The sequence below is a fragment of the Sander lucioperca genome, chromosome 11 (genome assembly GCF_008315115.2).
Source record: "Sander lucioperca isolate FBNREF2018 chromosome 11, SLUC_FBN_1.2, whole genome shotgun sequence".
Classification (NCBI taxonomy): Eukaryota; Metazoa; Chordata; class Actinopteri; order Perciformes; family Percidae; genus Sander; species Sander lucioperca.
The window spans coordinates 29,116,987-29,133,751 of record NC_050183.1 but is presented as its reverse complement, the minus strand read 5'-3'; the positions used below and the strand labels follow the sequence as shown (position 1 = coordinate 29,133,751).

Here is a 16,765-nt window from a genome sequence, read left to right as displayed (position 1 = left end):
TTATTTAGTTAGCCTAATAGCTGGTTTGATTTGCATTGAGAGATGATTTTATGGAAAGTACCCCATGCCAATCTCTAGGTATGGTGAAGGGTATGTGATGATGTGGGGCTATTTTAATTCCAAAGGCCAAGGGAACTTTATCAGGATGCATAGTATCCTGGATCCATGAAATAACTGGCCTTTAAAAATAAAAATGTGCCTGCCTCTATGGGAATTTAACATAGTGGTGTACTTACTTATGCCCCCTGTATTTTAAGGAAGAACTTTATTTACTTACGATACATAATTCATTCACAAAGAAAAAGATTGGATTTTTCCTAATTTTTTAAATTAAGGTATTAAATCAATTTCCAAAAGATGATTTTTTTATTCCTCATTTTAGTCAACTTTAGCATGGGTGTCCTAAGTTTTTCACTGTATATGCAAACCTGAACATAAGCAGGTAAATGTGTTATCATGCTGTTGTTTTTTTATCTCTCACCCTGTATATCATGTCATTATTCATTCTTTTAGCTCTACGCAATAAACTATAAAGTTGTAATTGTTGACAAGATTCAACAATAAAGGTTGATATAGCCTGATGGCCCGGGGCAAGTAAAATGCCATGTCGGGCAGGTAGATTCCGACAATTTAAAAAAAAATAAAAATAAAAATAAGTGTATATGGGCCAGTAAAAATTGACTGGGGCAAGTAGAATTTTCTTTCACTTGCCAGACCGGACAAGTGAAAAAAAACCTTAAAAAGGTCCCATGGCATGAATATTTCACTTTAGGAGGTTTTTTAATTAATATGCGTTCCCCCAGCCTGCCTATGGTCCCCCAGTGGCTAGAAATGGCGATAGATGTAAACCGAGCCCTGGGTATCCTGCTCTGCCTTTGAGAAAATGAAAGCTCAGATGGGCCAATCTGGAATCTTCCCTTTATGACATCATAAGGGGAAAGGTTACCTCTCCTTTCTCTGCTTTGCCCGCCCAGAGAATTTGGCCCACCCATGAGAAAGAGAGAGACATCATGGCTTACAAACGTGCGTAGCATGGCAGTTGGTCAAGGCCACACCCCCACCCTCCACATTGCCCCCCCCCCTCTCTCCTCCTCAATAGCATTTAAAGCTACAGACACAGAAATGGCACATCCTAAGGAAAGCTCATTGTGGGACTGGCTCTAGTGGCTGTAATTCTGCACCAAGGCTGAATTTCTGGAAAGAGACTTCAGATACAGTATTAGGGGACCACTGAGGCCTATATAAAACCATCCAAAAAGCAGCATGTCATAGGACCTTTAATGTTGAACCCTGGTTGGTTATGTTTAGTATACATTAATAAACATATCTTACCTGGACGAGGAAGCCAGGGCAGCCCTGTCATCTGCTCGGTCCTCCTCAACCTCTCCAATGATAAAGGTGGTAAGGCTCCTTGAAGTTTTTGGATTCCCTCCCCATCCTGGAATCTCAGCTTGCTCCCTGAAGACCCTGATGTGTCCGCAGAGGGTCTGCAGGAAGGAGGTGACGTCGATCTCCTGCAGGGATTCTTCACAGTAGTCCATGGCCATCAGAAGGTCCTGAGAGCTGATGCTGTAGGACTGCTGCAGGCTGCGGTACACACCTGCAGAGCAAAAGGTGGGAAAATCAACGACTGGTGTTCCACACACGTTGGTAAGTCACGCAGCCACTGACTTTCATTTACAATTTAATACAACACACTTCACGCTAGGGCTGGGTACCAAATTCAATACCTTTTAGGCACTGACCTAATTGCCTCTAAAGTCTAAGTAGAGATACGCAGGAAAAAGCAGAGACGGCTCACGTAGTAGGAGCTGAAAATTAAATACAAAGATTTGTGCTGTAATGTGTAATTTATTTTTATTTTATAAAATTTAGGAAAAAGTTTAGGAAAACGTTAAGGAACCAGTATTGAAGTCACGGTATTGGTATCGAAACCTTTTGAACGATACCCAGCCCTACTTCACGCAAAGCTTTGTCTGATTTTTGTAGTATTATAATGTAGCGATTAACCAATCTGAAACAAACCAGTGTATTTTTAATTATTCAAATGAAAGTCAGTGACAGTTTGACTTGCACTCTCCAATGGATTTGTGGTGCAAATATCTGCATGTATGCTCTAATATGAAAACCGTTTCCTCAGGCCATGTTTATAGTTTGACAAGCATGTACCAAGAGAAAACAATGGGGCCCGGCATGGAACACTGAGGCACTCCACAAGAAATATTTACTCCCAGCTTCTGGAGCTGCCTCTGCTTGCTTATCAAACGTACATGATATGATTATCATGATATTTTTCTTCACCTACGGCATTCATTCTTATTCATAAACAGTTTTTTATTTACAGTATATATGAAGGATAAGTCAACTATCGTGTGTGTTTGAAAGCCCGAGCCTTAAGAGTTGTAGTCAACCCATTTCCCATTAAAGTAGCCAGAGTGTAAACACTGAACTGGACAGTTTTGCACTGTACCAGCAGATAATAAAGGCACAGATAAACCAAGTTTGACCAGAGGTCGTGCACCACTCTACGACAAAGCGGAAACAGGAAGCATTAATGAGTTCGAGGGCAACCGGATGCGAGGACTCTCAGAGTGACTGCAAGTCTCTCTTGTAAACGTACTGGGTTAAGATGAGTTCTTTTATGGTGAATGAAAGGCTTGATCAGACGAAATAGGACTGTTGACATTGATGTCAATGCTGCTGCCAGTTCTGCCATCTTTCATTAGCGACACCACTGTTCAGGAGAAGACTGCAACTAGTGTCATGACCACCACGCGCGAGTATAAACAGTTACGGCGCTCCCATGACGTCACACTGTCGCGCGACAGGTCGGGAATGGAGAGTATACTGAACGCTTTAGCCATGCCACTGTAAAGACATGCTAATAATGGGCTAATAATCGGCCAATATTCCGTCGTAGTCCAGGTTATCATTGTTATATCTAGCAACATGAAACAGTGAAGAATATAACACTTATAATTCCCGGGCAGACATAACTCTGTTCCAGGTGTATGTTGGTGGGTCACCTTTGACGTAGCTCTGGTGGTAGTGCTCCTGCAGCAGGCTGCAGTAGCTGGCGAGCTCCTTGTGTTTGTGAGGCTGAGCCAGGAGGTCGGTCCAAGGGGACGGACTGCTGCGGTCCTGGGACAGGGACCTGCCGCAGGACAAGAGCACAGCAGACACACCCAGACAGGAAACATACATACTCATTTAGAAAGACCAATAAAGGATCTGCTGAACCCACATGGACTAGAACTTCATTTCATGATTTCCAATAGATTTATGTCTATGCATATAACCTTAATCCCACATCAGGGCTGGGTATCGTATTCAATACAAAATGCCTCGTGATTCAATACCCAATTTCAATACCTAAGGAGTAAATCTCATTAGTGTCAATGAGCCAATCAGCATGCTTCTACCAAGATCTAATAATGTGACATGTGATTGGCTGTCTAGCGTTACACGTCGTAGAGACACGCAGGAAAAACTCTAGGTTACACATTGACGACTCACGTAGTAGGAGCTGAAAAATAAATATAAAACTTTGTGGCATAATTTCTAATGTTGTCATCTCTTTCTGTTTTATAAAATTGGTATAGAAAAAAGTACTGTTTAGAAACCGGTATCAAAGTCACGGTATTGGTATCGGTATCGTACATTTTTGAATGATACCCAGCCCTATTCCACATATGTGTAACAAAAATGCTCGACGGTGTTTTTTGCCTCCAACGGCGCCTTCCAGGCAGCTAACCCTAACCTTAACCCTAAACGTAACCATTGCCGTGCTGCCTGGGAGGAGACGTTGGGGGCAAAAAACACCAAAGACCAACAAAAATACAATGTCAGTTTAAAAGACATATAGACAATTCCATTCGTGTCATTTTGCATAAGCATTTAGATAGATTTAGCCCAGATCTCCACTACAGTAAGCAAAGTCCAAGGAGCCGACAAGCCTGTGAGGGACAGCTGAACTGTAGCATGCGTTTGAAACATTATCAGGACAAAAGGGAGGAAAAAAACATGAAACAGGTGGAAAAAAAGACCTCGATCACCGAAGCGTTTTCATTCATGTAACAGCAAGGTGTCAAGACAAACTGCTGCGACATACACAGTCTCCTGCCAAGCTGCTGCAAGCACACTTAGAATAAACTCTAGTTCAATAAACCTGTTGTTCTACACACACTTTACTTTTGGAACTCACTAGTTTAAATGTATTGAATTTGCATTGTAAAATATATATATATATATATATATATATATATATATATATATATATATTATATATATATATATATATAAAAAAAAAAGTATACTATATATATACTGTAAATCATTAAATCTGCAAAATAATTCTGCTAAAAGATGAAATAATATAAGATTTTAAAGATCAAATTGCAGAATTAAGTTTAGAGAAGAATGTAATTTGATGACTATAAAAGAATTATGCTTCCACCAGCTCCTTCTCAAACGTATCCTTTTTATTGTTCTTTGGTAAAAGCTGATTTGTCGGTTTGTGTTTTTATATTTTGTGTTTTTCCTACAACATACTGTTTGTTCGAGATAAATAAATAAAAATCTCAAATTAAATCAAATCTGTCCCATACCTATCAATTTATAATAATCATCTTTTTTCCCTCTACTGTATCAATAATATAGTGTTATAATGTACCGATAGTAAATGATTGCTTCTGTGGTGGTCAGCGACTTAGCAATGTATTTGGTATCAGCATATGGATGGATCAATAGGTTTTATTTGAGTATGATTTCTATAGCGTGCTCCCGGTTTTTATTACATGCAATCTCATAAACTTTATCCTCGTTTCCTCACCAGTGTATGTGGTTCTCCAAATCAAAAGGAAGTCAGGTACAGTAGAATGTTTTTTTGCAGTCATGGGCACACTTATGACCACAACATATTAAAACCTGGCGGCATCATTATGCCACAGCGAATCTGACACTGTTGTGAGGCTGAGCACGGTTAGATTTCATTGGTGCCTTCCCGGACTTCTGGGTAGTTACCAGCAGAGAGCGCTGGTTAGTGGCTTCAGCCAACAACACTTACACTCCTAGCTGTACCGGTTATCATTAGTGCAACAGAAATTCCTATTAATAGGAACATTTCATTTTCTCAATGTCACTGTCAAAATACCTGAACAAATACGGTCAATTAAAAAAACAGTAAGTCTGTAAAACATCATTATCAAACACTGAAAGCGTACTGATGTTTGGTTACTTGTGGGAAGAGGAACTTGTTGCAAACAGTTAGGTAATAAGTTAAAAGCTCTGTAGAGCTGAGGGGAATCATTCTGTGTAATGCACAAACACAGGCACCCTTGAATATTCTTTATATTTGGCATTGCCCACTCTATGATGTGATATTCCTATTTCTTGGATTCCTGACTTCCTGGTGATGATGATCATTTTCGCAAAACTCTGTGTAAACTCATGACGATGACAAAAGACAAGTGATTTGTTGACCAGTGCAACAGGCCAGCAGTTCACACACACTGCGTAAGGTAAGTGAACTAGGGGTCGACCGATACTGTTTTTTCAGGGCCGATATCGATACCGACTATTAGTAGTTAATGAAACCGATAACCGATATTTGGAACTGATATACACAAACAGTAAAAAATTTAATCTTTAAAGTCAAAATTAACATTTAGGAATGTTACAAACTCCTACACAAATGTGTGTTTTAATGCTTTAAAAAGTGCTCATATTATGCCTTTTGCCTTTCCTTTGTGTTCTATATCTTTTTTGTGCACGTTATAGGTTTACAAAGTGAAAAAGCCCAAAGTCCACCCCAAAGGGACTTACCATCTCCAACAGAAAACACTGTTCACAAACTGCTCCAAACAGCTCTATTGTAGTCCAGCATTTACTTCAGAGACAAACGTGTGTTCTAATGCTCGCCTAGCTGCTAGCGTGGCACGCCCTCATACTCTGCTTCTGACTGGCTAGTAGTCATTACCTAGCTACTGCGCATGTGTGACTCCCAACAAAGATGGAACAGAAGCGTGATGCCTCACTCTGTAGCTAAAACAGAGAGCTCAACACACAGGGTGAAAAGAGGAGCTGCAGCAATGTGCAGTACAACAAAAATATGGTGTTTTTTGAAAATTAAAACATGTAAACCTATTCTGATATAACCTCTAAATTAGAGGTGCAAAGATGAATCGATTAATCGATTAGTTGTCAACTATTAAATTAATCGCCAACTATTTTGATAATCGATTGTTTGAGTCATTTTTTTATTAAAAAAAATAAGATTTCTCTGATTCCAGCTTGTTAAATGTGAATATCTTCTAGTTTCTTCTCTCCTTTGTGACAGTAAACTGAATATCTTTTGAGTTTTGGACAAAACAAGACATTTGAGGACGTCCTCTTAGGCTTTGGGAAACACTGATCCACATTTTTCACCATGTTTTGACATTTTTATAGATCAAGCAACTAATCGATTAATCGAGAAAATAATCGACAGATTAATCGACTATGAAAATAATCGTTAGTTGCAGCCCTACTCTAAATACAATTATGAACCGGAAAATGAGCATAATATGAGCACTTTAAGCAATCATTTAATAAAACTGAAACTTTAAACATAATACACAGTCAAAAAAAAATTATAAATAAAAACAAAATAGCTTCCTGAAGTTTTAACATGCCAACAGCTTGTTTGCAAGTGTTGCAGACTGCTAACAGAGCCGTAGCGGAACCAAAGTAGCACACTTTAATTAATTAACTTTATCATTTATCAGTAAAATAAAACACTCATGCAGATAATCTGCAAATTGCCAAATGTCGGCCCCGATAATCGGCCGGGCCGATAATTGGTTGATACCTAAAGTGAACATTCTGACTTGTTTTGGTGATGTGCGTTGGGCCTGCGCTACTCTAACACTGACTAGTGTGAAGAGGGAAACTAGTTGAATTGTTTGTTGTGTTCAGTGTGTGGCAGCGCTGCACCCGCTGTGTGTATGTAGCAACACAAGCCTGAGGAGGACGCACAGACACGCCGGGGCTTCAGAGCCGACAGCATTAGAAAAAGGGCACCCTTTCCCACTGGACAGAAGACAAGCGCGTCCAATGAAAGATGAGCAGCTGGGGAGCAGAGATACAGAATCGAGCAGAGCTACCTGAACTGCTTCTGCTGATACATCTCGCAGGATTCAGCATCTTGAGCTCTATTCTCACCCGTGAAGATAATCAGAGACACACATGTTAACAACTGGACTCAAACGTATTGTGACAACATTCATGGGTCAGTTATGTCAAACAATGGTGGGGGAACGTTTCAATTAAAGGATCCTGCATGCTTCTTTCTGTAACTTTGTCCATCATTAGTTATGATAATATTGTACTCACCAAAGAAATTGCTGAAAATCTGGGAACATAGCAGCTTGACTAAAACAAAGTAGTCCGACGGTAACACAGGTTGTAAACTAGAGGTCGACCGATTTATTTTTGGCATTTTTTAACATAATCGGCATCGGCCAATATCCCAGTATATCAAGCCGATTAATAGGCAGGCGCATCTGCGGGCAGCCTAGTGTTAAAAACATGACTAGGCGACATTTCTTTCAGCGCACCCAGACCATCTGCCTCCAGCCCCTCCTCTCTAGAAGTCTTGACGTGTGTCTCGCGCAGCCACTTCAGGTTCAGACACTACCGTTAGTAGTAGCATGTTGCTGGTGTTCTTGCCTTGGGATTAACTGTACTAATAAAACCGTACAAAACACCGCGGCCACACCGCTGTGGAAGCTCCCCGAATGTCATTTATCAGAGTCTGGTTGTTACCCCTGTCCGTGGCAGTCTCATCCACTCCTATAACGGAGCTAACTGATGCTAGCTAACCGCTAACGGAGCTAACAGAGCCGTCAGTTCTCCGTGCCTGTATCCATTAACTGCATCTATGAACTTGAGCACGAATAACACCCTTAATTTTATTAAATTGGCTGGACGAGTTTTAAATTACAACCAAGAGTTGTTTGAATGACAGAAATCTGCTCAGATAAGATCCTGATGAGGTCAACAGGACATGTAACAATACACAGATAATTGAACAATGATCTAACAAACAAGGTGAACAAGAATTGACTTTAGAGAGCCCTAGTCTTATGTGATTCAACAGGAGTTAGGAGGAAATAGTGTTGAGATTAATAACACTATATTAATTATTAATGAGATTAATGTCACTTTCTGTGAAGCTTGCAGATTTGTATTCTCAGAAGTTTAATAAATGCTGCTAAGTGCACTAAACTTTATTTTCTTCATTTAAAAGTTTATTTGACAAAGTTTATTTTCTTCTTACCTGTTTTGTTTATTTAATATATTTTTCATACATTATTTATACAATATACAGTATGTTTTTACATTATACATTTTTAATTGAAGTATACAGGTGTTCAATAGTGTAAGTGTAAGTATACAAGTGTACAGTATGTTCAATAAATGTTTTTGTTGAGAAATTCTGTGTATATTAGTGTTACATTTTATCTTTCAAATAGAGGTTTAAAAACAAGCACATATCGGCCAAATATCGGCCAAAATAAATCAGCAGCATTAATCGGCCATCAGCTGACCCTGATTTCTAAAGATCGGCATCGGCCGGAGAAAAACCATATCGGTCGACCTCTATTGTAAACAAGCCAATAGTTTATCCAGAGTGTCTAACGGCGTCAGTGCTCGGATCATGCTTTTGCTGCCACGCTGCTGCTGCTGCCGCCGCTGGAACAGCAGTAGTCCAGCTTCTTTTAGTGATGTCACTGTGATCTCAGAAATGACCTTGGTGAGTACAATATTATTATTGGTGATCAGAATGATTGCCAAGACAACAAAACTATTTAATAATTCAATTGACGACAGAAATCTCTCACTGCAGAGATCCGTTCTGTTCACCATCTGGACCCTTCAGTGGTCCAGTGGCGCAGACCACAGAGAACGGTTCTGCTGCAGAACAGGCCAGGATGTTTGGAAAGTGAATAACCTCACATATGATCAAATTGATCCAAATCTAAATCCTATTATCCCAGATAAACACTGTGATTCCTTGAAAACCTTTTCACATGGGTACCAGTTCTATTTGGAAGCTTTCTTTCTGTAGGGTGAGCACAGTACCTGAAGAAGATGTCCCTGGGTTGGCGGCTGGAGTTGGGGTGCACCAGTTGCTCCTTTAGCTGCTCCAGGGAGCAGCTGTAGACGTAGACTGGACACTTCAACTGGCTGCTGTCACTGGTACTCTGCTGGGAAACCTGCCTGCTGAAGCTGATGTGCAAATCGGCCTTCTGTGGTTCAGAGAATTGGACTCCTTCTTTCTCTCCAAGATCTGGAGAGTAAGAAAAGTCAAATTGTTCAGCACTACCTGTTGTGTGTTAAACACATGTGGTAACAATGTAATGTATCAGTGTGGTGCGTGTGACGTTGCTTAACGTTGTCCCTTGACCCATTCTTGACTGAAATACACAAATTTGGTTTTTGACTACAACTCTGGACAAAAGCATGAGACCGACCTGAGCCTGGGGTCTCTGTCCCGGTGTCTGTCTCCGACCCTCTGCTGTCCCAGCTGTCCTGGTCCAGGGTTAGTGAATCAGCGGGCCCAGTCTGTCCCTCGGGATGCGGTGAGAGCACAGGGGACCTGGCGGTTAAGTGTCCACTGCTGGAGCTCCTTGGCAGACTGAGGCCGGACTCAGACCTGGAGCTGGACAGGGAGTCAGCCTGAGATTTGTGGCCGGGAGTCAGAGTGTCGTCCTCCTGCGTGCTGATGTTACTCTGAGGCTCTGTCTCCAGCCCGGACGCCATCAACATCAAAACATCTGCAAAATGAACACAGTATCCGCATGTATCTCTTGTGTAGAAGAAAATGAATAACCCAACAGTTTTAGTCTCATTTTATCCTGATATCCAATTTCCTGTTCACTGATTAAGTTCCTATTATTTTCTCTGATCAACAAACTTTTAGTGTCTCCTGTGTTAATTAAGTCTCCAGCGGTGTACACATCTCATGTAAACAAAGGACTGTTTTTCAATAGTTTGAGCAGACGGTATTGGGTCAATGCAAATCTACTTAGATAGTTTTGTGAGTGAATGTCTTCTCAGCTTGTGTTTATTCTGTTGAAACAACAGAATACCTGTAACCTTGTTTAAATTGTAGTGCTGTCAGTTAAACGTGCTATTAACGGCGTTAACCCAAAACCCATTTTAACGGCGTAAAGTTTTTTATCGCGAGATTAACGTTCTTTTTGGCATAGCAAACCTTGTAGTATTTTTTCACATGCTGTTACAACAACTAGTAACATTAGAAAAACTACAACACCACACCAGATCTAGCTAGACCGGAAACAAAAACAACAGGCACGCTGCACACACTTGTTTGGGCTTGCGAGCCGCCCAAAGAGTAGTAGGCTAATGTTAGGTTTTGAGTAGATGGATGCCAATAAGATTGAAAGTTTAACTTTTAAAAAGTTGCCAAATGGTTCCATTGACAAGACCAAAGTGATTTGTGTGTTTTGTCGTTGTGAACTGAGTTATCATCGCAGCACGTCCAGACTGAAATACCACTTGAAGGCCAAGCACACAGCTGATGCGAATTCTCCACCCCCTCGTCAAAGCCAGGCAACAAAAGCACAAAGCAAGCCGATCCACTTTTCCATGTTGATAAGAGCATTAAAATGAGAAAAAATAATTGAACAAAAAGAAATCTAGGGACATTTAGAATAGATTAATTGCGATTAATTGCGAGTTAACTATGTCATTAATGCCGATTAATCGCGATTAAATATTTTAATCGTTTGACAGCATTAATAAAATGGATAGAAAACTCATTCTGGTCAGAGAGAATCCTACAGCTTCTTGAGAACTTCTGCCTGCACTGCACAGTGAATAAAACTCATCTGAACCAGCCACTGAATTGGACCAGAGAGAACTTTTTCTTCCACAATGTGTTCAAAACCCTAAGAACCACATCATAGTAAACACAATGCCAGGTGTACCTGTGAAGGAAGCAGGCAGGAAGGTGAGGATGATCTGCTGGGAGCTGATGTACTTGGCATAGCACCTCCACTGTGGCGCAGAGCAGCTCCTCTCCCCCTGCAAGGGCTCTTCATCCACAAGGTCTGCATTACTGAAACTCTGCCAAGACCCAGAGGAAACACATGTTTACATTATTACTGCAGTTGTTAGGAATACACATAGCTCCTTGTTACATCTCCCAAAGCAGATTTCCAATGGAAAAATATTTCAAAAAAGTTTTCATATCCAGTGTCTGATATTCTGGGACATGCCGTCAAAGACATGTATGCATGCACCTAAAACTGGAAAAACTCAGATATACATTGCGTGGTTTCATTGAAACATTTTGTAAGACTTGGCAACCCTTCATTGATATTGTAGAAGCTACAGGCAATAAATATCCCCTTGGCTTTTACTTTAACTCTCTGGGCCCTATTTTAACAATCTAAGCACACTGCGTGAAGCGCATGGCGCAGGTGCGTTTAGGGCGTGTCCAAATCCACTTTTGCTAGTTTAACGGCGGAAAAAAGGGTGGGTGTGCAGGGCACATGGTTCAAAAGGGTTGTACTTAGTGTCTTCATTAATTCATAGGTGTGTTTTGGGCGTAACATGCAATAAACCAATTAGAGTGTCATCTCCCATTCCCTTTAAAAGCCAGGGGCGTTTGGACTTTGGCGCGTTGCTATAATGATGGTGGATTTGCACCGTAATATTTTTATTTGTAATCTTTTGCATGTTTGTGTGCTGCTGCGCTTCCCTGTGTGTCTGTAACAAGCATAGTGTGCGCGCTGTGCACGAGCCTTGACGCATTTTACTAATTTGCTGTTAAAATAACAATGAAATGCTGCGCTATTGACTTTAGACCAGGTTTTTGTTGGTCAATGGCGCGATCACTTCCAGCTGCCTCAAGATAGCAATATGCCAAGAATGCACCTGAACACACCTCCCTGTAAGACCAGCGCGCACCATGGGGGCAAAGATGGTCGCATGTGCATTTGCTATTTAAACGACGTGGGCGCTGGACGGGAAATTGACAACTGCGTCGGTCTTAAACTAGCAAAGACACTAGCGTCGGGCCTTGCGCTGCGCTGCACCGGGTGCAAGATAGGGCCCTATAGCTATGACAACTATTTGAGGTGTGATGTCAATAAATAGGTGGGGCCGCTTTGTTCTTTTATTATTATCTAATCTGATTATCTGTTGTACAGGACCTATTGTGTAGGTGTCAGTCTATGTAAATGTTTTTGTAAAACTATTTCTGACCTTTAATCTGTTAGTGCCAGGTAGATGGATACAATAATAAAATATAAAACATATGTAATAAATACATTAAAAATATAAAATCTAATTCTGTACTATATATATATATATATAATGTATATGAACATGCATGACTGATTTAGCATTAACGCTTGAATGGGTGTTCTTTGATGGCTGGGTTACCTGTAAAGTGCTGGTAGATCCCATCACCTCTTTGCTGCTGCCAGTGGTGTGGAACGACGTCATGGTGTCCTGTCTGTCTGGAGGCTTCACACACTCCTCTGACAAAACACAAGAGGCAGAAATTGAGATACATTAGAAGTTATCTATAACCACGACGTTCCAATTCCGGGATTGTTCCGGTGTTGCCAGAAATTCCGCCGGAGGAACCTCTTTTCGGCCGGATGTCCGATACCTTATGCTTTCTTTGTGTTGGCGTTCTACACTCTGGTGGATTTGTGAGGACTATGGTTAACTGCTCCTCAGATCTCTGCAGGGTAAATCCAGACAGCTAGCTAGACTATCTGTCCAATCTGAGTTTTCTTTCTTTTCTTCTTAATTGAATTTTGGGTGTTTTTTTCCCACAAAAAAAAAACAAAACGGTTTAAATGGTTTCAAAACAGTATCCTGAAACTAAACTTTGACAAAACACAAAACAATTGATATAATTTCATATAAATGAGGTTTCTTGACCATGAATTTGAAAAAAAATTAGTGTAAAACTAGTGGTAATACATTGGTCTGAGTCATGTGTACAGTATACTGATGGTAGTGTAAAAACATTTTTTTTTTTAAAAGCGCCAAAAAGCGATAAAAAATGCATCAAAAAAGTGCCTAAAAAGCATCAAAAAAGTGTTCAATTTATGTTTTGACCAAAGAGGACAACACAAGGGTTAAGAAGTGTAGAGAATTAGAGTAATCCGCTTCTGTAAAACGGATGACTAAGAAAGACAGACTTTAATCATCAACTGTTGCTGCCTGTTGCCAATTGGCTGGAATCGTGTTTTGTGGCTAGTGCAGTCCCGTTTGTTTTCCAATTACACGCGCTGTATGAACACCGGATTCTTTTTCAGCGCATACAGAAACTAGAGAGCTAGGTGAACGTGAGGAGGTAGTCGTTGAATTTGAAAAAGTATTGGATTTACATCACTTACTATACCTTTAATAACAGGTAAGGAGAAAGGAGCAACGTGGCCGTCTCGCTCTCGCTCCAAGATGTGGTGCATGAAGGAGCCGTGGTCGCTGTGGGCTAACGGGATCTCTCTGTCGCTGAGCTCGTGCTCCAGGCTGCTGTGGAAGAGGCTGAGCAGCAGCTCGTTGGGCAGACAGGGGGAGCTGTGAATCTGCTCCTCCGTCTCCACGGCTACACACAGGAAGGGGAAGACACAGGTGACAACAAGGCACACGCACGGTTTCTAAATATAAAATCTATCCGGTGGCTGACTTTATTAGAAAAAGGTTCCAATTTGAATTAGATCTGTATGTATTTTGTGCGGTGGCTGATGGGACTTTGGAACACGTTCGTTTCTTTGCCCTGTGTCCAACAGCTTCCGATCCGAGCTACATGATTGGCTGTCACTTAAGACTGATAATATCTCAACTTTCGATCACACATCCTCTTTTATATGGATACTATAGATTCATCAATATCTGATAGAGTTACCATGATTGCTCTCATGGCTAAATATCATATTCATTGCAAGTGGAGATGTTCCACGCCTTCCTTTGTTAGGTTTATACATTTTAAATTGTTTTTAATGTTGTTTCTAGTAAAACTGCAAGACAAATGTGTAGTGACATGTCTAGGAAATCATTGTTTTGATTAATCTCCCCTTGTGTGCTTAGGGGATTCTTCTCTTTCTTGTACATTGACAACATTTGTATTGAATCTACAAATGTATATCTTCACTCCCCTTCGAGAGTTTTGTATGTTGTTATTTTTAGTCAAAGTCTACAGGAAAAGTATTTTAGTAGTAGTTTGTATTTCATGATGGATGTATATCATTCTCATTGTTCAAGTGAACTGGGCAGATGGAGCGTCTGATTGTCATACCTGTACTGAATGTAAGGAAGAAGATCTCAACCTGCAGGCATTTTGGGAGCAGCTGAATGAGGTCAAACTGGAAGGGAACCATGTGAATGCTGTCCTCTGAGGCCAGGGCTTCTCCTACACACACACACAGACACACACAGACACACACAGACACACACAGACACACACACACACACACATATACATACACACACAAAATAATCCATCCTTCAATTTATAACAGCTTTGCCTTTCAAATACAGCAATACACAGATTTGACATCGCAGAGATTGGGCAATATGACAGAGCCAGTAGCTGAAGGGGACACGTATTAGTACAACACAAAATATATTGGTACTTTGGCAGAAACTTAACAAATCCAGTTATTTCCAATCCGCTACCATTTTGCTTTTTCTTTAATTCCTGCTGCTGCCGTTCATAAAACTCAACAATTCCTGCATAGATGCTTCACGTTAAAAGCCTTCAAGCAGCTTTAAGGCCATAATCCTCCCTGTGCTGGTAGTTTGAAACATTCATAGAAAAAACAGGAAAATAGAAGTGATCGGAATATTACTCTCTGTTACCTTCATGTCATCTCTACTCAGCTGCACCTTACTCATCTGTATATCTGTGTTTATATACTGTATGTTCATATAAGGGTGTTTATTGTGTGCATATGTTTGTTTAATTACTATTATTAAAACTAATTCTATTTTTCCATTTCTTATACTTTACGTATATTTTTTCTCCTATGTCTACTTAATGTGTATTTGTGTTATTTTGATGTGTGTAAATTCTTTTCTTTTGAGCTGCTGTAGCACAGGAATTTCCCCAGTGTGGGATTAATAAAGTCTATCTTATCTTATAAATTAGTATTTCTCTTAAAGAGCAGCAGTCCTGCAGCAGAGTGGTGAGTATGACTTGTGCTGGCGGGGGGGGGAGCACAAAAGGGATGTTTTGAGTATGTTTGGGGTGGACAGTCTGTAATAGCAGCCTTTTTAAATGAAATCTCTGCATTTGAGCTTAATAAGCCCCGGACCACCAGTGGTGGAACGTAACTAAGTACATTTACTCAAGTACAATTAAGTTATTTATGCTTTACTTCCCTTACTATGCTACCTTACACTTTTACTCCACTACAAGAGGGAAATACTGTGTTCATCTGGCAGCTATAGTTAGTAGTTACTTTACAAATTAAGACTTTACAGACATAACTGTGATGAGTAAATAAAATGTTTTCTTATTGGTTATTCTACCCAGCAGTATATGTTGCTTACTCATTAATCAGTCAGTAATAATAATTCAAATTATAGCAAGAATAGTATAACCATTTTTCTGCATATTGAATACTTCTGCTTCTACTACACTATTATACCATTTTGCAAATGTTACTTAAAGACTTTGGTCATATTTTCAACACAGGATTTTAACTTTTGTCAGAGAGTTTCTACGGTGTGCTTTTGTGCTGGACCTGAATACACCATCTGAGAATTTACTGTTATGTCCAGTGTCAAGTAACATTGTAGGAAATGTGAGATGTTTGATTACCTCTCCCATCCTTGAGTCCAGCTGGCAGTGAGCAGACCTGGTTCTTATTCTGACACAGTTGGCTCAAATACTCAAAGGTCATCATGGTGGACATGCAGGCCAGATCCCTTGGGAAGATCTGCAACAACACAGCAGGTCACCATGAAACACAACCTGATAGGTCTTAAAATAACCTCACATACAGATAACAGTAAACGGAGCTCTCTGAATGCACACAGAGATTTAGGCTGCGTTCAGACAGGCTGCGTTCAGACAGCCTGCGCCGGCTGTCCGACGGTTCTGAAAAAACGCATTCTTTCCATTCATTTTAAATGAGGGTAGTGCGTTTAGGCTGCATTGGGCACACTTAAAAAAAAAAAAAACCACAGCAGACCTACGGTGGAGGAGTGGATTGACATTATCTACGATATTTTCAAGATGGAAAGGATTACTTTTGCTTTGTTTTTTTTGGTCTGACTGCCCAGGTCCCCCAGATCTATTTTCACAGTGAACGGGTGTGTGGACGGACTGCCCCTCTGGGACTAGCTGCTGTGTAAATTAGCTATACACACTGCTTGAGGGATCTCCTGGTACTTGAGGCCCTGGAAGTGGCGATGGTGGTCCATGCAGTTCATCACTATGCCGCTCTGTGGTTCTACCCAGCACTCTGTCACCAGGTTCAGCTCTGTGTCCATGTCCACGGCCTCCACCTCCGTGTCGTTGTCGTCATCGGTGGAGAAGCTGGAGTCCCATGAAAGACAGAAGACAACAGGCTGACAAATGTACATGATGCCAGCATTCACGGAGGAGGGTCGGTGTGAATGCCAAGGTAAGCAGGCCATACATCAGAGTTAAAGCCACTGTGTGTTTTGTTTAGAACAGTGGTGGGATTTCCCAAACTGAATAAATCCTGCACACATAAACACAAAACTG

General features: G+C 40.7%; 1 protein-coding gene across 7 annotated transcripts in view; it reads right to left on the bottom strand.

The window, feature by feature from the left end:
- szt2 (SZT2 subunit of KICSTOR complex) overlaps positions 1-16,765 on the bottom strand; it is a 164,016-nt gene that overhangs the window by 114,627 nt on the left and 32,624 nt on the right. For 6 of the 7 annotated variants that reach the window (XM_031311751.2, XM_036007501.1, XM_036007500.1 and 3 more), the window contains exons 19-29: positions 16,405-16,573; positions 15,854-15,971; positions 14,327-14,440; positions 13,433-13,636; positions 12,457-12,554; positions 10,995-11,133; positions 9,516-9,818; positions 9,124-9,331; positions 7,143-7,190; positions 3,027-3,154; positions 1,333-1,600 (exon numbers count right to left, since the gene is read on the bottom strand). In XM_031311751.2, the coding sequence (XP_031167611.2) occupies positions 1,333-1,600; positions 3,027-3,154; positions 7,143-7,190; positions 9,124-9,331; positions 9,516-9,818; positions 10,995-11,133; positions 12,457-12,554; positions 13,433-13,636; positions 14,327-14,440; positions 15,854-15,971; positions 16,405-16,573 (1,797 nt within the window). The remainder of the gene's footprint in view (positions 1-1,332; positions 1,601-3,026; positions 3,155-7,142; positions 7,191-9,123; positions 9,332-9,515; positions 9,819-10,994; positions 11,134-12,456; positions 12,555-13,432; positions 13,637-14,326; positions 14,441-15,853; positions 15,972-16,404; positions 16,574-16,765) is intronic. The other variant, XM_036007498.1, reaches the window with a different exon arrangement.